The 18,393-nt window shown below is 45.8% G+C and overlaps 1 protein-coding gene across 8 annotated transcripts in view; it reads left to right on the top strand.

Moving 5' to 3' along the window:
* HECW1 (HECT, C2 and WW domain containing E3 ubiquitin protein ligase 1) overlaps positions 1-18,393 on the top strand; it is a 317,934-nt gene that overhangs the window by 167,615 nt on the left and 131,926 nt on the right. For all 8 annotated transcript variants that reach the window (XM_064169530.1, XM_064169529.1, XM_064169533.1 and 5 more), the window contains one exon: positions 3,524-3,618. In XM_064169530.1, coding sequence (XP_064025600.1) covers positions 3,524-3,618 — 95 coding nt within the window. The remainder of the gene's footprint in view (positions 1-3,523; positions 3,619-18,393) is intronic.

Here is an 18,393-nt window from a genome sequence, read left to right as displayed (position 1 = left end):
TAAGCATTGATCAGCGTTAATGAGATTCCCCCTCAGGCTGTTCCAGGCTGAAAAGGTTCTGCTTCTGCCTGGGGCACTACATGCTTGTTCTTTGGATGAACCAAACAGTAGATCACAGCACTGCAATCTGTGACCAAGGTCTCAGCTCCCAAGCTTGTATAGTTTTTTGCCAGAACTGCACTGATTTAGCTTATTGTGTTGCTAGTGTTAAAAGAGCAATGCAATTGTCATGTTAAAACAATGTCTTTCCTTTATTATTTTCTTGTGTAGGCACTGCAGTGGCTGTGAACAGAGCTGTGGCTCTGCAGGCAAAGCTTGGTGTTTTCTCTGGGCCTCAGCAGCAGCTGCAAGAGCATAGAATTGTGGAATTGTTTTGGTCTTTGAAAACATTTTCTGTTAAGGAGTTTCTTCTAATATCCAACCTAGTCCTCCCTTGCTGCACCTTGAGGATGTTTCCTTATGTAACTAGGGAGAAGACAGCAACTCCCACCTTGCTCTAGTCTTCTTTCAGGAAGTTGTAAAGAGTGAGAAGGTCTCCCCTCAGCTTCCTCTTCTCCATATTAAACAAACCTAGTTCCCTCAGCTGCTCCTCACAAGACCTATTCCCCAGACCTTTCACCAGCTTCACTGCCCTTCTCTGGGGACATTCTGGCACCTCAATGTCTTTCTTGTAATGGAGACCCTAAACTCGAGGTATTAAGGAATAACTTGATTATGAGAAGCACCTTTTAGTATATCAAAGAGGATCTGAAATTGTCCATGGCATTATCCAGTTAAAACTGCAGGATGTGAATACTGCATTTTTCAGATGCCACAGATCTACCTGTGGTATCCAGACTGTGCATACCTGCTGTGTCTTGGCTCTACCTAACACACTTCTCAACCCAGTTCACATCCTAGTTTCCTACAGAAGAAAATCCTGCCTCCAGGATGTGCTTTCCGTAAGTCCCTGGGTCCAGGCAAGTGAGCAAGTTGGAATATGGCACCTACTAGCAAGTCCAATCTATTGGTAGTTACTGCCCAACAGAGAAGCTGGCTGGAAGTATCTTTCTTTCTTGCAGCAGATGTGGTGGTTGACTGACCAAGAGGCTGATTTCTCCTCTTCTTTGTCTTGCTATAGCTATGGAAATGGGCATCTCTCGCTTAATGTATTTATCTCAATATCAGTGCATGTGGCAAAAATCAGTGAATCCAAAATCATGGCCTTGCTTGTGTTCCTCACCCAACCTAAATCTTTGGAAGTCAGTGACAATACACAAAGATGAGGTGTCATGATACTACGCTTTCCATGTAGTGACTGCCAGAGCAGCTAATCTGGGAAGATCCACATACATGCTCTGACCAAAGCTCACTAAGTCTGTCAGTGCCATTTGGTTGTCCTATGGAAGTCTTTGGTACATCAGAACAGGGAGGATTTCTCTGTCCCTGTTTTTCTGTTTAGAAGGGCTTGGAGTGATAGGATCAAGGGCAATGATTTGAAACTGAGGCAGAGTAGATTGAGGTTGGACATAAGGAGGAAGTTCTTCACAATGAGGGTGGTGAAGTACTGCAACAGGTTGTCCAGGGATGTGTTTGAGGTTGTGTCCCTGAAGAAAGTCAAGATCAGGCTCAATGTGGCCCTGGACAAGCTGATGTAGTTGGAGGTGTCCCTGCTCACTGCATGGAGGGGTTGGATAAGATGACCTTTGAAGGTCCCTTCCAACCCAATGCAATCTGTGAATGTATGTCATGGTTTTTTTTAACAGAGCAGAGAGAAAAAGACTCTCTCAAATGAATTGGAAGGAAATACAGAATTATATTTGAAAAGAAAGATACAGAGAAATTGCAGAGCATATACAATATACATAGCAATCCCCTTAAGTCTTCCCCCAGGCTAATCTACAATCCTTCTTCCTCCCCTCCCAGCGCCTCTGCCACCTGTAGAGCCTCTGCAGCCATAAAGCCTGGAGAAGAGGAGGCTCAGGGGTGACCTTATTGCTGTCTACAACTACCAGAAGGGTGGTTGTGGCCAGGAGGAGGTTGCTCTCTTCTCTCAGGTGGCCAGCACCAGAACAAGAGGACACAGCCTCAGGCTGTGCCAGGGGAAATTTAGGCTGGAGGTGAGGAGAAAGTTCTTCACTGAGAGAGTCATTGGACACTGGAATGGGCTGCCTGGGAAGGTGGTGGAGTCGCCGTCCCTGGGGCTGTTCAAGGCAGGATTGGACGTGGCCCTTGGTGCCATGGTCTAGCCTTGAGCTCTGTGGTAAAGGGTTGGACTTGATGATCTGTGAGGTCTCTTCCAACCTTGGTGATACTGTGATACTGATACTGTGATACACTACGTGTTTACTTAGATAAGTAGTTCCTTCCAGAGACAGCAGGCAGGAGGGAAAGGGGAGAAGAATGAGTTGGCCATTGGCCTTGCTGCCAGCTTATAAAGAGATAGCTGAATTATGGGATTGAATAACAATTTTACGCTTTGCTGTGTCCACCTCCTGGACTCCTCTAGTCCCTAGAGGAAATTTAACTCTGTGGTTCCCAACCTAGGACAATGTAGCAGAAGGATCCTGATCAGGTACTTTGTGGTTTGCCTGCTGTAGCTGCTGCTCAGACTGGGGTTTCTACTGTTTTTTAGTCGCAGGAACTGAACTCACAGTATCACAGTATCACCAAGGTTGGAAGAGACCTCACAGATCATCAAGTCCAACCCTTTACCACAGAGCTCAAGGCCAGACCATGGCACCAAGTGCCACGTCCAATCCTGCCTTGAACAGCCCCAGGGACGGCGACTCCACCACCTCCCCGGGCAGCCCATTCCAGTGTCCAATGACTCTCTCAGTGAAGAACTTTCTCCTCACCTCCAGCCTAAATTTCCCCTGGCGCAGCCTGAGGCTGTATCCTCTTGTTCTGGTGCTGGCCACCTGAGAGAAGAGAGCAACCTCCTCCTGGCCACAACCTCCCCTCAGGTAGCTGTAGACAGCAATAAGGTCACCCCTGAGCCTCCTCTTCTCCAGGCTAACCAATCCCAGCTCCCTCAGCCTCTCCTCCTAGGGCTGTGCTCAAGGCCTCTCCCCAGCCTCGTTGCCCTTCTCTGGACACTCTCAAGCATCTCAATGTCCCTTCTAAACTGGGGGGCCCAGAACTGGACACAGTACTCAAGGTGTGGTCTAACCAGTGCAGAGTACAGGGGCAGAATGACCTCCCTGCTCCTGCTGACCACACCATTCCTGATGCAGGCCAGGATGCCACTGGCTCTCTTGGCCACCTGGGCACACTGCTGGCTCATGTTCAGGCGGTTATCAATCAGCACCCCCAGATCCCTCTCTGGCTTCTCTCCAGCCACTCCGACCCCAGCCTGTATCTCTGCATGGGGTTGAACTCTGTGCCTCACTCCAACCAAGGTGAAGATTGGAGGCGGCCTGGCACAAACAACTCACAGTTCGACTGCTAGTGAGCCTTGCACCTGTGAGCTACGAGCTACAACCAATTATGCAGCTTCTCCTTGGCAGTTCTTCTGATCTAACAGCACCCTCTCTTTTTTCAGCTGAAACAAAGATCTGCTTCAAGTACTACCACGGTGTGAGCGGGGCATTGCGAGCCACAACTCCGAGTGTCACGGTGAAAAACAGTGCAGCTCCTGTAAGTTATGCCTTCCTTTTATTTATATTCCCTGCTGTCACTGTGCTGTGCCTTGCTTTCCCTGCCTGCTTCACGTGCTTTTGTATGAAAACTGAACAGAGTGTGTGCTCCTCACTGCACTGTGGTACAGAGAAATGGATAGTCTCCCAGTTAAGGTGTGGATCTGTGTGCCAAGGGTGTGTGAATTCAGCTCACAGTCCGATCTGGGGCAAGTCCCACGTCCGAGCTGCGTCCTGTTGTATCAAGTTACCTTGTCTCTCTTGGGTTTTGTGAGGCTTGGGCAATACTTCTAGAGTGTTTGGGACCCTTGGGTAGTAGATACAGTAAGCGTCCAGAAAAGGAGTAAGATTTTCCTATTTTGAGGTGCTTTTTCCCAGTTTGAGGTATGAGTGTTTTCACAGCAGTGCCTCTGAGTTCCCATCCATGATAAGAAGTGGGCATTCAGGACCCAAAGGGATGAACATCATTCTTGACAGGATTCTTGAGGATTTGCTAGAGCTTTGCAGACTCTGTAGCTCAAATGGCTCTAAAGAGCTTTATTCCTTCCCTGCCTTTGGAAAATTTGATCACCTTGAGAGTGAAAAACTTTTTAGAAGCTTGCAGAGGGACTTGCTGACCTCCAAAGCTTGCCTGGCCTTGCTGACAGTGTTTCACTGCCTGCCAGGATCCTCTTGGCAGAGATCGGCATGAGCTGAGGAGGAGTTTTTGTCCAGCTGGAGAGAGAAAAGGACTAGCTCAGATGTTTTGAACTGCCTTACCTGTGGGTGTATGTAGGTTTCAGTGGACATGATGGAAGCTTAAATTTTTAAACTTTGGGGTTTTTATTGTTTTGTTCTGCTGAGCCTTTTTGCACTGTCTCAAGTTGATGCTTCTTGAAAGTCTCAGAAGTCACCCATGCTGTGTTGGCTGTGTGTGCCCCATGGCCAGATGGAATTAATTTGTTCACCTTTGACCCATGTGAAGGGTTTGGGAGGTTTCTCGTTGTCTTCTTTTGATGCACACAACAGCTGCAAACTGGATGCTGGGTAGGAACTCAATAGCATGTCTTTTAGGAATAAAAAGCATTCATGTGTTGGTGTGCCTTTCTGACATGCTCCCTGTGAAGCCACTCATCAATTTCAGAGAGTTTCCTTAGATATCTTCATTGTGTGGGGTGCTGAAGAGTTCATTTTACCCTATAGTTTTTGGCTTGGGACTTGCTGTTCATTTTATGATGAATTTAGGAGACAGTCTGAGTCATTGACATAATCCTAGACTTCCCTGTAAGGAAGCCAGCCAACCAAGACAGTAAATGCCAATAGGTTGAGAAATTAGAATGTTTTTTGTACACATAAAGTCATAGGATCCACATCCATGTCTTACATCTGAGTTTGTACCAATTACACAGAATTTTCAGGTCTAGTATGGAAGAATTACTTTATTGAGCATCAGCAATGTGTTTTAAGAGAGGAATGTCTGAGGACCTGTGCAGCATGTCATCTCTTCTTCAGGTGACCCTTTATGTGTGGGTATGGGGAAATAAAGCAATCATTCACTTTCAGCTCAGCAGGACTTGTGTTTAAAAGTCCTCTTCATGCAGTACTCATGGTCATTGTAGATATCAGGTCTACTGTACTTGACTGAAATATAAAATATGATTAAAATTACTGTCAAGTAACAGAGTTCAGTTTGAAGGACAAAGCTGTGCCCTTGGAATAGCATTGCCTTGATGCTTACTTTGTCATTTTTCTTGCTCTTCTGGGTTATAGGACAGCCCATGTGGGTTTTGCCAGTTTCCTTTACAAACCAGAAAGCCAGCAGTTGTAGGTGCAGCATGAGTTTCTCTGTTCCTTCCTTTTCCTTGTTTTGTTGTGTGACACTGAATATTTGGTGCATTGTAAGGCAAATACTAAGAATTGAGGACAGCAGAAGTAAAGGGATGGCAACAGAGGTTATACAGTATGAACCTGAGGGGACCTTCCTGTTTGAGTGCAGGAGGAAAGAAATGCTATAGAGTTGAATAGAGAAGGAAAATGGGCTGTGAGAAGACAGTTGTGAGAACATCTAAACTCCAGTCTCAGCTGAAAGCATCAGGTGGCTTTCTCCATTTGCTCTCTGCAGTACATGTCCACCTTTGGCTACTGAGGTAACCAAATGTTTCACTGCATCCTCGGCCACTGGCACCATTCACTCCTCTCAGTGCACAGATGGGGAAGGGCAGCTCCAGCCTTTTCTTGGTTCTAGTGTGCCTCTGCACTGACTGCTGCTGAGGCATAAGTAATCACAGAATCAAGCAGGTTGGAGAAGACCTTTGAGGTTATTGAGTCCAACCTAACATCTTCTAATTAACTAAAGTATGGCACTAAGTGCCTCATCCAGCCTCCTTTTAAATACCTCCAGGGATGGTGACTCCACCACCTCCTTGGGCAGCCCATTCCAATGGCCAATCATTTTCTGTGAAGAACTTCTTCCTAACATCCAGCCTAAACCTGCCCTGGCACAGTTTGAGACTGTGTCCTCTTGTTCAGTTACTTGTTGCATAGGAGAAGAGACCAGCTCCCACCTGACTACAACCTCCTTTCAGGTAGTTGCAGAGAGCAATAATGCCATGCAAAGGGGAGATGTTATCTTTAAAAATGTACACAGGTCCTCACTTTTTGTCTGTGATTTTGCTTTTTTCACTGATGATGAAATTCCTTGGGTTTTTTTGGTGGGGGGGGGTGTTAGAGACAGGGGCAGAGGAAGAAATTTTTCCCAAAATCCCCCAAATAAACTGCAATGTCTATTTTAAGGTATTTTTTTAGAAGGTAATAGCTTGGAATGGTGAAACCTCTTGTCTAAAAGCAGCAGTATATATTCTGGTTAGTACTTTGCTATTCTCTTCCATCAGCAGCCAGAGTAAATGCTCAGTTTTCCTGATCCACGTTGCCAGATCTCTTCCACATCCCATCTGCACAGAGGAGTGTACTGGGTGGGCAGCCACATCAGTTTTATTCCAGTGTCTTGAATCATAATCAGAGCATAATTGAGCAGGAAAGCAGTAGTGTATTTTATTTCCCCCCATTCCTCTGTGTGATCATTTAAAGGCTGTGACAATCCAGCACCTTGTCTGTAGCTCATCTAAGGTCCCTGAGACTTACCCTAGTGAGACTTGACACAAAGGGTCCTTTGTGATTGAATTGGATGCATCAAATTCTTCAGCTGATTTCGTTGCTCCAGTGATTTGGAGCACTGCCTCGGGGTCCCAGGTATGATGTTCCTCACAGTACCAGCAAAAGCCAAGGTCCTCTGACTGCTGTAGCTTGAGTGCAGAGGGTGAGTCTGTTCAAAGAAACCCTTCCTCAGATCCTGAGGCAGGATCTTGCACAACCTTTGAGCTAGAGGAGGGAGCTGCAGTCTGTGCTTGGAATTGTATCCTCTTTTGTAGTCAGGAGTTTTAGCAGTGTTAGAAATAATAGCTTTGCAGCTGTGGGTAGAAGGACTGAAAAGCTGCGTGCCTTGAACCAAAGGGATTTTTGACAGAGGAGATGAGGCTTTGTGCATTTGACACCAGCAAACCATTTTAAAGTTTGGCACATCTTGGGAAAAAGGTGCAGAGCAGGTGTCCTTTGAGAGAAAGCATTTGAGGACAGGTGACCTTCTGGAGACCATTTTTTCACTGCTAGCACAGATTCATCTGCAGCTGATGCCAGAGCCACACAAGCAGGTTCTGCCTGAGCCTCTGGGCATGTTGCACCTCCCGCAGTGGGGGCAGCAGCTGACATATTAAGCTCAGTGCATGTCTGTCAACAGGACCTGAGAACACCCATCACCAGCAGTGTCCTACACCACAGTTTACAAACAAGAACAACAAAACCCCCTTCTTTGTCTGTCCTGATGTGGTTCACTGCAAATGAAAAGGGAAAAGAAGCTGGAAGAAGTCATGCTGGGGGCTTGGAAGTGTTTGCCATTCTTGTTGATGTGCTGATGAGATCATCTTTAACCTATTATTAAAAGGAGTCCTGCTTCCAATAGAGGAAAAAGTTGCTGTGTTGGTTGGATGTCTTTGGTGCTTTAGGCTGAGAAGCATCTCACATTCTGTGTATTATGAATGTTCTGCTCCACTTGAGCCTATCTCCTTACCCTGTAACCCATTTATCAGAGCTGCCTTGCTTGCTGATGATGATGCCCTACAGTTCATTTGTCAGTGAAAGGTCTTGTCACATTGTATCCCCTGGGAGCCATCAAGCTTGAATGCCTGGGCATGAAGGGATGTGCACTTTGGCCAATTCATATGTGGCAGGAGCATAAATGTGAATTTGGGGCAGCAGATAGGCCTGGGGGTGACCACAGTAAAACACAGCACCTACAGTTCTGGACGAAATGGAACATCCTGGCTTGCTTTTTGATCTGGGCTGGTGGCATCTCCAAAGCAGTATTGCATAATCTTCTTAATCAACTCCTACCCTCCCATTTTGCTGTCCCATAGGTTTGTGTTGGGGACCTCTGTCTCCTCCTGAGGTTTAAAATGTTTGGTGCCTTGGTATCATCTTTCTCTCCCTCTCCTATTTTTGTTTCACTTCAGGAGAGGCTCTTTCCTTTGGTGAAATCAAAATCACAGTTTGTAGTCACCAGAGGGATCAAAAATGGTGAGGGAGAGCTGAGCCTGTGGCCGGTGTACCCTGCAGTGACATCCCACCTGCTGCCAGCTTGGAGTCACCAATTCAGCCCTCATAGTGCAGCCAGATGAGCTGGACACCATCCAGACAAGTGGCTGTTGGGGTTCCATCTGTCCTTCAGCCACCAGCTAATGAGTCTAGAGAAGAGGGCTCACTCTCTACAGCTCCCTAAAAGGAGGTTGGAGTGAGGTAGGGGTCAGTCTCTTTTCCCTAGTATCAGGTGATAGCATGAGAAGAAATGGCCTGAAATTGTGCCAGGGCAGGTTTAGGTGGGATATTAGGAAGAATTTCTTTCCTGCTAGAGTGGTCAGGCGTTTGAACAGGCTGCCTAGGGAGGTGGTGGAGTCACCATCCTTAGAGGTGTTCAAAAAATATGTGGACGTGGCACTTTGGCACAATGTTTAATGGTCATGGTGATCTTAGGTTGAAAGTTGGACTCTGAACTTAGAGGTCTCTTCTGACCAAAGCAATTCTGTGATAAGCATCACCATGGTATGGATGAGCAAACAGTTTTCTGTGTAGAAAAGAGCATTTTTACAACATCTGGATCATTCTGCTGTTTGTTACTCTTCATTTGTTATTAATGTTGTCACCACTAATTCATCTTTACATCAGAGACTGTAGAAAAGCAACGTGAGTTATAGCAATTCTAGCAAAAGGAAAGCATTTTCTTGCTGGTGTGAAAATGCTTTAACCTGAGTGTGGCTGTTTTTGCAGTAAAATAAAGCTGACATGAGAACAGCATACAGACAAAGAAGAGCTTTTTCTCCTTAGAGTTTATAGCCTAAAAAGATAAATTGGATACATCACAATTAAAAGACACTAAGTGGAGAATCAATGTTTTAGCCTCAGGACAAATGTCTTGACTAAATTGGGAGCATTCACTGGCTGTGTATTAGATGCAAAGGACCACAGCTGATCGAACCTCTGGAGCTTTCATGCCACAGTCCCTGTCTCATAGATCACGATGGCACATCTCAAATACACTTAGCATTGTGGGGGAAGCGATGTAAATTTGAGCTAATTATGGAAAGGGACCTTCTCTGCACTGTGTTTGTGTGGAAATGCTGCCTCAGCTGGGTTTCCCACAGCAGGAATTAGTGCTTGATAAGCTGCTGCCATTTGGTGGTGATGGATGATTGCTGAGGACTTGCTGCTGTAAATATTTGCATTATGTGCTGTCACGTCAGAGCTTGGGCTGTGGGGGAGTGTTTGACAATGGAGCATCCTGCCCCATTTCCATCTATGTGCTGCAAGCCAGCATTTTGAGTGCACATGCAGGCAGCTGTATCTCTTTCTTTCCAAAGGCTGGAATTAAACTTCACAGCTGTGTCTTCTTTCTCACTTCATGTCTTATTCTGTGATAGGTGAGTTTTAAAACTGTCTATGTTTCTGGGTCATTGTTATGTAATAAACCCAACAGTCTGCTTTTGGGAGTGTAAGAATAATTATGCCTTGGAAACAGAGGATAAAGAAGAAGCAGAAACTTCCAGTGTCTTCTGCACCATTCAGCAGTTGAGGTTAAAAAAGTGTTTATGGCAAACACACCATCAGACTGCTGCAATTAATCACAGGAGAGAATGCAAGCCAGCTACATCTTTAACAAGTGTAAGCTGTGTACTTCCAAGTGCTCAGCATCTCCAGGGAGGGAAGCAGCACTTTTCTGAAGGCTATGGGTGTGCTCAGGTGACTGGGTATTTGTCAGGACTGAAGAAGAAAATCCCTTTTCTTCCTCTTGAGATGAGAAGTTGCCAGAGCTCCCCCACCACGCAGCTGCCTTTGAACGAAAGGTAAGAGGTAGCATCAGAGTGTGTCTTATATTCAAACTATCCCTATATACATCTCCTTCTGTCTGATTGCCTACAAAGGAGATGGAGTCATTCAGGAATGAAAAAGCCAAGGCAAAATGAGCAGGTGAAATGACTGGAAATACTCACTCAGCTGGAAGGACGTGTAGACTCTAGCAGTCGACTACGTAGTGCTCTCTGCCAGGGTACAGTCCTTTTCCTGTGTGAAAGGGCATCTGACAGAAAATAGAAGTGCCAGGAAGTAATTTCTGACAGAGACTGGGCTGCAGTGATTGGCCATTAGAGATGAATCATTATGAACAAAAGAGCTGATCTGTAAACTGTGGCAGGAAGGTGATCTGCGTGGGTGGCTGATCTGTCGGAAGTATCTGCCCTCTCTGGGTTTTCACCTGATGTGCTGTTTCTCTCACAAGAGCAGCAATGTTGTTCACATCCTACCTGCCTTGTGTCCTTATGTGTTGCAGCTGGTTTAGGCTAACACTATGAAGTTGTAGAACAGGAGAGTATAAGCTTTTGAATTTAAAGAAGCTCTTATGTTGGTGTCCTGTCATAAGAAGGACATAGACTTGTTGGAGCAAGTCTAGAGGAGTGCCACAAGGATGATCCAAGGGCTGAAGCGCCTCTGCTGTGAGGATAGGCTGGGCAAGTTAGGGTTGTTCAGCCTGGAGAAGACTCTGTGGTGACCTTAAAGCTGCCTTCCAATATATGAAGGGAGCCTACAAGAAAGCTGAAGAGGGACTTTTCATAAGGGTGCCTACTGACAGGACTAGGGAGAATAGTTTTAAGCTGAGGGAGAGTAGGTTTAGACTGGATTTTAGGAAGAAGTTGTTCAGTATGAGGGCAGTGAGACTCTGGAATATGTTGCCCTGCTCCCTGGTGGTGTTCAAGGCCACAGTGGATGAGGCTTTTCTCTTCTCCAGACTAAACAGTCCCAGTTATAGAATCATAGAATGGTTTAGGTTGGAAGGGACCTCAAAGATCGTCCAGTTGCAACTCCCTGCCATAGGCAGGGACACCTCCCACTAGAACAGGTCACTCAAGGCCTCATTCAGCCTGGCCTTGAGCACCTCTGGGGGGGAGCAGCCATAACTTCCCTGAGCAACCTGTGCCAGTGTCTCACCACCCTCACTGTAAAGAACCCTTTCCTAACATCTAGTTTAAATCTCCCCTCTGCCAGTTTAAACCCATTACTCCTCATCCTGTCATTACAAGACTTTGTCAATAGTCCCTCCCCAGCCTTCCTGTAGGTCCCCTTCAGATACTGGAAGGCCACTATAAGGTCTTCTCGAAGCCTTCTCTTCTCCAGCCTGAAGAGCCCCAACTCTCATAGCCTGTCCTCATAGCAGAGCTGCTGCAGCCCTCTGAGCATCCTTGTGGCCTCCTCTGGACTTACTGCAACAGTTCAATGTCCTTCTTGTGTTGGGGGCTCCAGAGCTGTACACAGTACTCCAGGTGGGGTCTGAGGAGAGCAGAGCAAAGGGGCAGAATCCCCTCCCTTGCCCTGCTGGCTGCGCTGCTCTTGCTGCAGCCCAGCACATGGTCAGTTGTTCTTCAGTCTTTCTTCATAGGAGAGATATTCAAGTCCCTTGGTCATCCTCACAGCTCTCTGTCAGACTGTCTCCAGCAGGTACCAGTCTTTCTTGAATTGGGGAGCCTTAAACTGGGAGGGTTTCACATCTACAAAATACAAGGGATTGATTTTTTTTTTTTTTTACTGTTTAAAAAATCCCTCAGCACAGGTCTTAGAGGTTAATAATGTCATTAATTCCTTTTCTCACTTCCATTTTGCTTCATTGTAAAGCCAGGGTAGTGCTTTACAGCCTGATTTGGGAACACTTATGTTCAAGCATACTCACGTGTGAGCAGCCTCCTCATAGCCGCACAGTTGAGCTCTCAGTTCAGTGTAATTACATTTTTGGTTATGCTTTTGGTTATGCCAATTAACACTGATTCAAAGAATGTGGAGGTTAATGACACATGCAAATTATTTCTTAGTGCTGCCACAGCAGTATGAGTGCCATTTTCAGTATCCAGATGCATAACAGCTATTGTATTTGCACCCCAATTACCCTGTTAGGTAGTGAGCACTCCATTTGTATGAATTACGGAGATGGAGGGTGTAAGCAGAGTGGAACTGCTCTCTGCCTGCAGCACCACTATAGTCACTGTGTTATAACAGGGAGGAAAAGGTTATTGTTTATTTCACAGAATCACAGGAGGTTAGGGTTTGGAAGGGACCTCAATCTAGTCCAACCTCCCTGTAGAGCAGGATCTCCTATACCAGATCACACAGGAATGCATCCAGGTGGGTGTTATCTCAAGAGAGACTCCACCACCCTGCTGGACAGCCTGTTCCAGTGTTCTGTCACCCTCACCATGAAAAAACTCTGTCTCATGTTTACATGGAGCTTCTGTGCATCAGCTTGTCCTGTCATTGGGCATCACTGAGCAGAGCTTGAATCTCTCCTCTTGGCACTGGCCCATTACCTATTTATAAACATTAATGAGGTCACCTCTCAGTTTCTTCTTAAAAACTAAAAAGCTCATTCAGTCTTTCCTCCTAAGGAAGAAGTTCCACTCCCTTAATCGTTATGGTGGCTCTGTGTTGCACTTTCTCAAGCAATTCCCTGTCCTCCTTGAACTGAGGGTCCCAGAACTGGACATGATATTCCAGATGTGGCCTCACCAGGGACTCACCAGTATTTCCTCTATTCACATTTTAAATAGGGATGGTTAGCAAGAGATTTTCCTCCAATATCAAGAAAACTTATTTGCACTGAAGGGTTCTTCTGAATGCAGTGCAATAATACTGACTCTTACAGTCCTGCTTCGGTCAAGGCACAGAGCATGTGCTGAAAGCCCACTGCTGTTACTGGAAATTTTTAAGGATGTTCTTCTGAATTGACAGAATCTTTCAAAATGGTCTAGAACTAACAAGTAGAGTCCCTTCAGGCAGCATATTCATTATGACAGATTGCAGATATGTCAATGGCTAAAGTGACAAATGATCCATTTGATTTCTGTTCCATGTCTTATTATCGACTTTCTCAGCTCAGTGTGGTTCAAACTCCTACCACCACACATTCATAGCTTTACACCACTCACAAGAGGCAAGTACTCAGAATTTATTATCTAACAAGCACAAATTGAGCAGGGGAGGCACAAACAATTTTCCTTGTGAACATCAGCATTGATTTCCTGAGCAGCAGCCCGTAACTCTTGACATACAGTTATGTTCTTTTCGATTGTTCCAAGCCAGAAGAAATGCCTCTGCTTTCCAGCACACAGCTGTTAGCATATTTAAATGTGACTTGATTTTGCAGTCTTAGAAATTTCTGATCCATCTGTGTGTGAGAGAGAGGTGTCTTGTATTCCATCATATGAATGTTAGGAAGAAGTTCTGTACCGTGAGAGTGGTGGAACACTGCAACAGGTTGCCTAGAGAGAGGTGATGTGGAAGCTCCATCCCTGGATATGTTCAAGGTCAGGCTTAGTGGGTCTGTGAGCAACCTGATCTTGTTGAGGATGATTCTGCTCATTGCAGGGTGGTTGGACAAGATGACCTTTAGAGGTCCCTTCTAGCCCAGTGCATTCTCTGACACTGTGGTCATAATGAAAGTTTAAATGCAAGCAGCTAAGGTGAAGCTTGGTGCCAAAATCAGAATGTATTGGGAAAAACTTGTAACATAAGAACTGGGCCTAAAATCCCCTTTGGTACTTTGTCTGCACAAAGTGACCTGTGTGTTTCACAGGCATGGTCAAGGACTGTATGGCTAGGAGGGAAGGGAGAAGAGCCAGCAGTGTAGTGGGAGTTTGGAGGCAGGGCAGCAGGTCAGCACTTCTCTTGAATGTGGTGCTTGTCACCAAGGAGGACATGCTCAGCCTTCTGGCCCTGCTGCTTCAAAACATCTGCCTGGAGCAGTGTCAAGGAGTGACCGGACACATGTTGCTGGTGAACTGAAAGGCAGTGCCCTTCTGCATCCTGTGATGAATCTGGGTGATACACTGTTGTGGTAGTTTGGCTCTGGCTATGGGCCAAATACCCATCAAAGCTGCTCTATCACTGCCCTTCTTAGATTGACCTGGGAGAGGGGAAAATCTAACAAAAGACCAGTAACAAAATAGAAGCAATTTAATAGTGTGAAGCACAAGCAAAGGCCATGTGTGAAAGCAAAAGCAAAGAGAGATGTTATTCTGTAGTTCCCAAACCCAGACAATCTTCCTTCACTCCTGGGAAGCAGGGACCACCTGAATCATAGAATCAATGAGGTTGGAAGAGACCTCCAAGATCATCCAGTCCAACCTAGCACCCAGCCCTAGACAATCAACCAGACCATGGCACTAAGTGTCTCATCCAGGCTTTTCTTGAAGACCTCTAGGGACGGTGCCTCCACCACCTCCCTGGGCAGCCCATTCCAATGCCAATCACTCTCTCTGGGAAGAACTTCCTCCTAACATCCAGCCTGTATTTCCCCCATGGTTGTGCAGTCAGAGGAACAGCTGAGACCAGAACGAGTAGGATAATGCCATCACTTGCACATGTCCCATTAAAGTGTCACCAACTTCTTGCTCTCTCATGGCCTCTAATGAAGCAGTGCTAATTGTGGAACTGCTAAGCTATCCCTAGGTATCACTGATCACAGCCTACTCTTCACTTTGCAGCACAGTCACACCAATTTGTGGCTTCTCCCTGTTGCCCTGGTTTCTTTTCCCATGTTTCAAAGAAAACACTTGAGTCAAATTGAACTTCACTAGGCAGCTGATCCTGTTTGAACTTCTAAATGTAGATTTTGAGTGGCTTAATTAGCAGACTCGCAGTGCATCACAAAGTTGAAGTGAAGGAATAAAAGGCCTGACAGATGGGAAGTGGGGTGATTTTATTTCAGCAACACCAAGAAGATCATTACACAAGCCATTTATTTGTTAATGGCTTTGCTACGTGGTTGGTATTTCCCAGCCACTTGCTTTCTGAATGTCTCTTGTTATGGTCACATAATAGCTGTACTAATAGTCTACACATCATATTATTCCCTTCTGGAGTTCAGTAAATTATGGAAAGATCAGTGACTGTTCAGCACACTGCACTGGTGTAATTGTCTGCGCTTTGGCCTTGTACATTCTTAGGTGCTGCCTCCTGCAACTGGTCAGGTTAATGAAAATCAGCCCAGTTCCTGAAATGATACAGTAAGGCTGAGAGCAGATATTTTAGTTTTGTTGGAGGATGAAGGAAGAAAAGATTGAGAACTCTGGATTACACTTCAGAGGTGAAGGTGGTAAACTTCTAGATGAAGCACCTCCTGCTTCCTCACTTTTATGAGTTACCTGCTGTGATAGGGCATGAATCTGGTTGTGGATGAATGTCAGACAAATGACTAGAGGTAGTTTAGGCTGCTTGCCACCCCTTTTCAGCACTTATCAGTTCAGAAGTTGGGCCCCTCAATTCAAGAAAGATGTTGAGGTGCTGGAACATGTCCAGAGAAGGGCAACAAAGCTGGTGAGGGGCCTGGAGCACAAATCCTATGAGGAGAGGTTGAGGGAGCTGGGCCTGTTTAGCCTGGAGAAGAGGAGGCTCAGGGGTGATCTTATTACTGTCTACAACTACCTGAAGGGGCATTGTAGCCAGGTGGGGGGTGGCCTCTTCTCCCAGGCAACCAGCAATAGAACAAGGGGACACAGTCTCAAGTTGTGCCGGGGTAGGTCTAGGCTGGATGTTAGGAAGAAGTTCTTGCCAGAGAGAGTGATTGGCATTGGAATGGGCTGCCCAGGGAGGTGGTGGAGGCACCGTCCCTGGGGGTCTTCAAGAAAAGACTGGGTGAGGCACTTAGTGCCATGGTCTGGTTGACTGGAGGGGGCTGGGTGCTAGGTTGGACTGGATGATCTTGGAGGTCTCTTCCAACCTACTTGATTCTATGATTCTATGATTGATTTGCATAAAAATACTTTCTCTTGTGTCTCTTTAAAAAATAGCTCATTTCTGCCCTTTCCCCTTGAAATTACCTGTTTGGTTTGTTATTGTCAGCTTCATACACATTGACCTAAGTCTCACTGGGTATTCCTGGGGCCTGCTAGTGGATTAAAAATGGGAATGTTACCTTCTAGCCATTTTTTTGCATACATTTGACTTGTTTAGGGAAAGCCTTGTTTATAGAATCTTGATTTTTAAAAACACACTTTTCAATCAGGAACAGACATGCTGCTAGCATGAATCCTCTCTAGCATCAAGCTAGCCCAACACCCATGACCATGGAAGCTCCAAGAATCCTGCAGTGTGTGGGCATGAAATCTGGGTCAAATTGGGTATGTCTGCATGACTGCCTGATGAAGTATAAAAAGGAGAGGGCCAGGATTTGGTTTTCTGTGTGCCCTTATCTTTCCAGGACTGCTTCTCCAAATCAGGACTTTACTGGCCACAGCCTTCTCACCAGCGTTCTCTGTGTGCCCTGCATAGACATAGGAGCCAGCTGGTGTCAGATCCTCGCTCTCTTGCAAGCAGGGTGTTTGAAGACTCCAAGTCCTTGCAGGAGGGAAATAGTTTGGGGCTTATCAATTGTACATTTTGTGTCCCCACAGTATTTTTTCCCTTTAATTAGACCTTGGGGGGAGGGGGAAATCCTTGCATTTCTGAATTTTTAATTTCCTATTGTTCAATTTTGGTGTCTTCTAACATGTCCCAGGGTTAGTGAAGAAGCTCTTGATTTTGCAGCTGTGTTAGCGTTGCTTATAGCTCCACCTTGTTTCTTTTTAGTCAGGTTCTTCCAAGGGCTTTCAGAAGCATGTAATACAAGGTGACACATGATTCCAATATGCATCTTCTCTTGCATAATTTTTAATACAAACGCTGCAAAACTTACCAAAGCCAGATTTGGAACTTGCACTGAATCTCTGTGAATGTGACCTGCAATGAAGTTTTCTCAATGGTGGCTTCAGTCCTTATTGGATTTTCAGTGATCAGAGATTTTCCAGCAGCTAGTATAAAGGAGAAGGATAACTTACTGTTCTTGAAATATCTTCTTTATGTTTCCTGGTCTGCTTTCCTAAGTCCTGGAATAAAGAGGGAATGGGAGGAGGATCTTGGGGAGAAGAACATTATTGTAGTATCACAATGAGTGCTGTGTTCAGTTCTGGGCCCCTCAATTCAAGAGAGATGTTGAGGTACTGGAACATGTCCAGAGAAGGGTGGCAAAGCTGGTGAAAGGCCTGGAGCACAAACCCTATGAGGAGAGGCTGAGGGAGCTGGGGGTGTGCAGCCTGCAGAAGAGGAGGCTCAGAGGGAACCTCATTGTTGTCTACAACTACCTGAAGGGAGGTTGTAGCCAGGTGGGAGTTGGTCTCTTTTCCCAGGCAACCAGCAACAGAACAAGGGGACAGAGCCTCAAGCTGTGGCAGGGGAGGTCTAGGCTGGATGTTAGGAGGAAGTTCTTCACAGAGAGAGTGATTGGCATTGGAATGGGCTGCCCAGAGAGGTGGTGGAGGCACCATCCCTGGAGGGTTCAAGAAAAGCCTGGATGAGGCATTTAGTGCCATGGTCTGGTTGATTGGATGCTAGGTTGGACTAGATGATCTTGGAGGTGTCTTGCAACCTGCTTGATTCTGTAATTCTATGAATGCATGACCCTTTACAAAAGTAGTCAGTACTTAAAATTTCTCCTGAAATAATCTGTACCCTCAGCTAACCTGTATAAAATCAGCACCCAGGTTACTCCGAGTTGTTCTTACACGCTTTTAGAGCTTGTGGATTTGTAGGTCATTTTGAATGTTTGTGGTCCAATTCACAGATTGTTTTAGTGGAAATATCCTAAATAGGTAAAGGAGCAGCACATGGTGATGGAAAGCTAAGAGGTTTATCAACCACCCAGCACACTTCAGTGCCTGCAGATATCTGCCCTTTGAATTTAGCGTGCAGCAATGTTGTTCTCTCTGTCCATTTGCACATGTATGCAAGCCCTGTCATGATCATGTCTTCACAGAACCACAGAGAACCTCTGTTTGGAAGAGACATCAAAGGTCATCTAGTCCAACTCTTGACTGAAGGGTCAACACTAAACCATGTCCCTAAGCACCAGGTCCACACACTGCTTAAACACTTCCAGGGACAGTTGTTCCATCATTGCCCTGGGCAGACCATTCCAATGTTTGATAACCCTCTATGAAGAAATATTTCCTTATACCCAGCCTGAACCTCCCCTGATGCAGCTTGTAGCCATTTCCTCTAGTCCTGTCACTTGTCATCAATGAGAAGAGGCTGGCCCCTCCTCGCTCCAACCTTCTTTCAGCTAGTTGTAGAGAGCAATGAGGTCTCCCCTCAGCCTCCTCTTCTCCAGACTGAAGAA

Source organism: Pogoniulus pusillus, chromosome 32, assembly GCF_015220805.1.
Source record: "Pogoniulus pusillus isolate bPogPus1 chromosome 32, bPogPus1.pri, whole genome shotgun sequence".
In the NCBI taxonomy this organism is placed as follows: Eukaryota; Metazoa; Chordata; class Aves; order Piciformes; family Lybiidae; genus Pogoniulus; species Pogoniulus pusillus.
The sequence above is the reverse complement of the archived record's forward strand: the minus strand, read 5'-3'. Positions and strand labels throughout refer to the sequence as shown.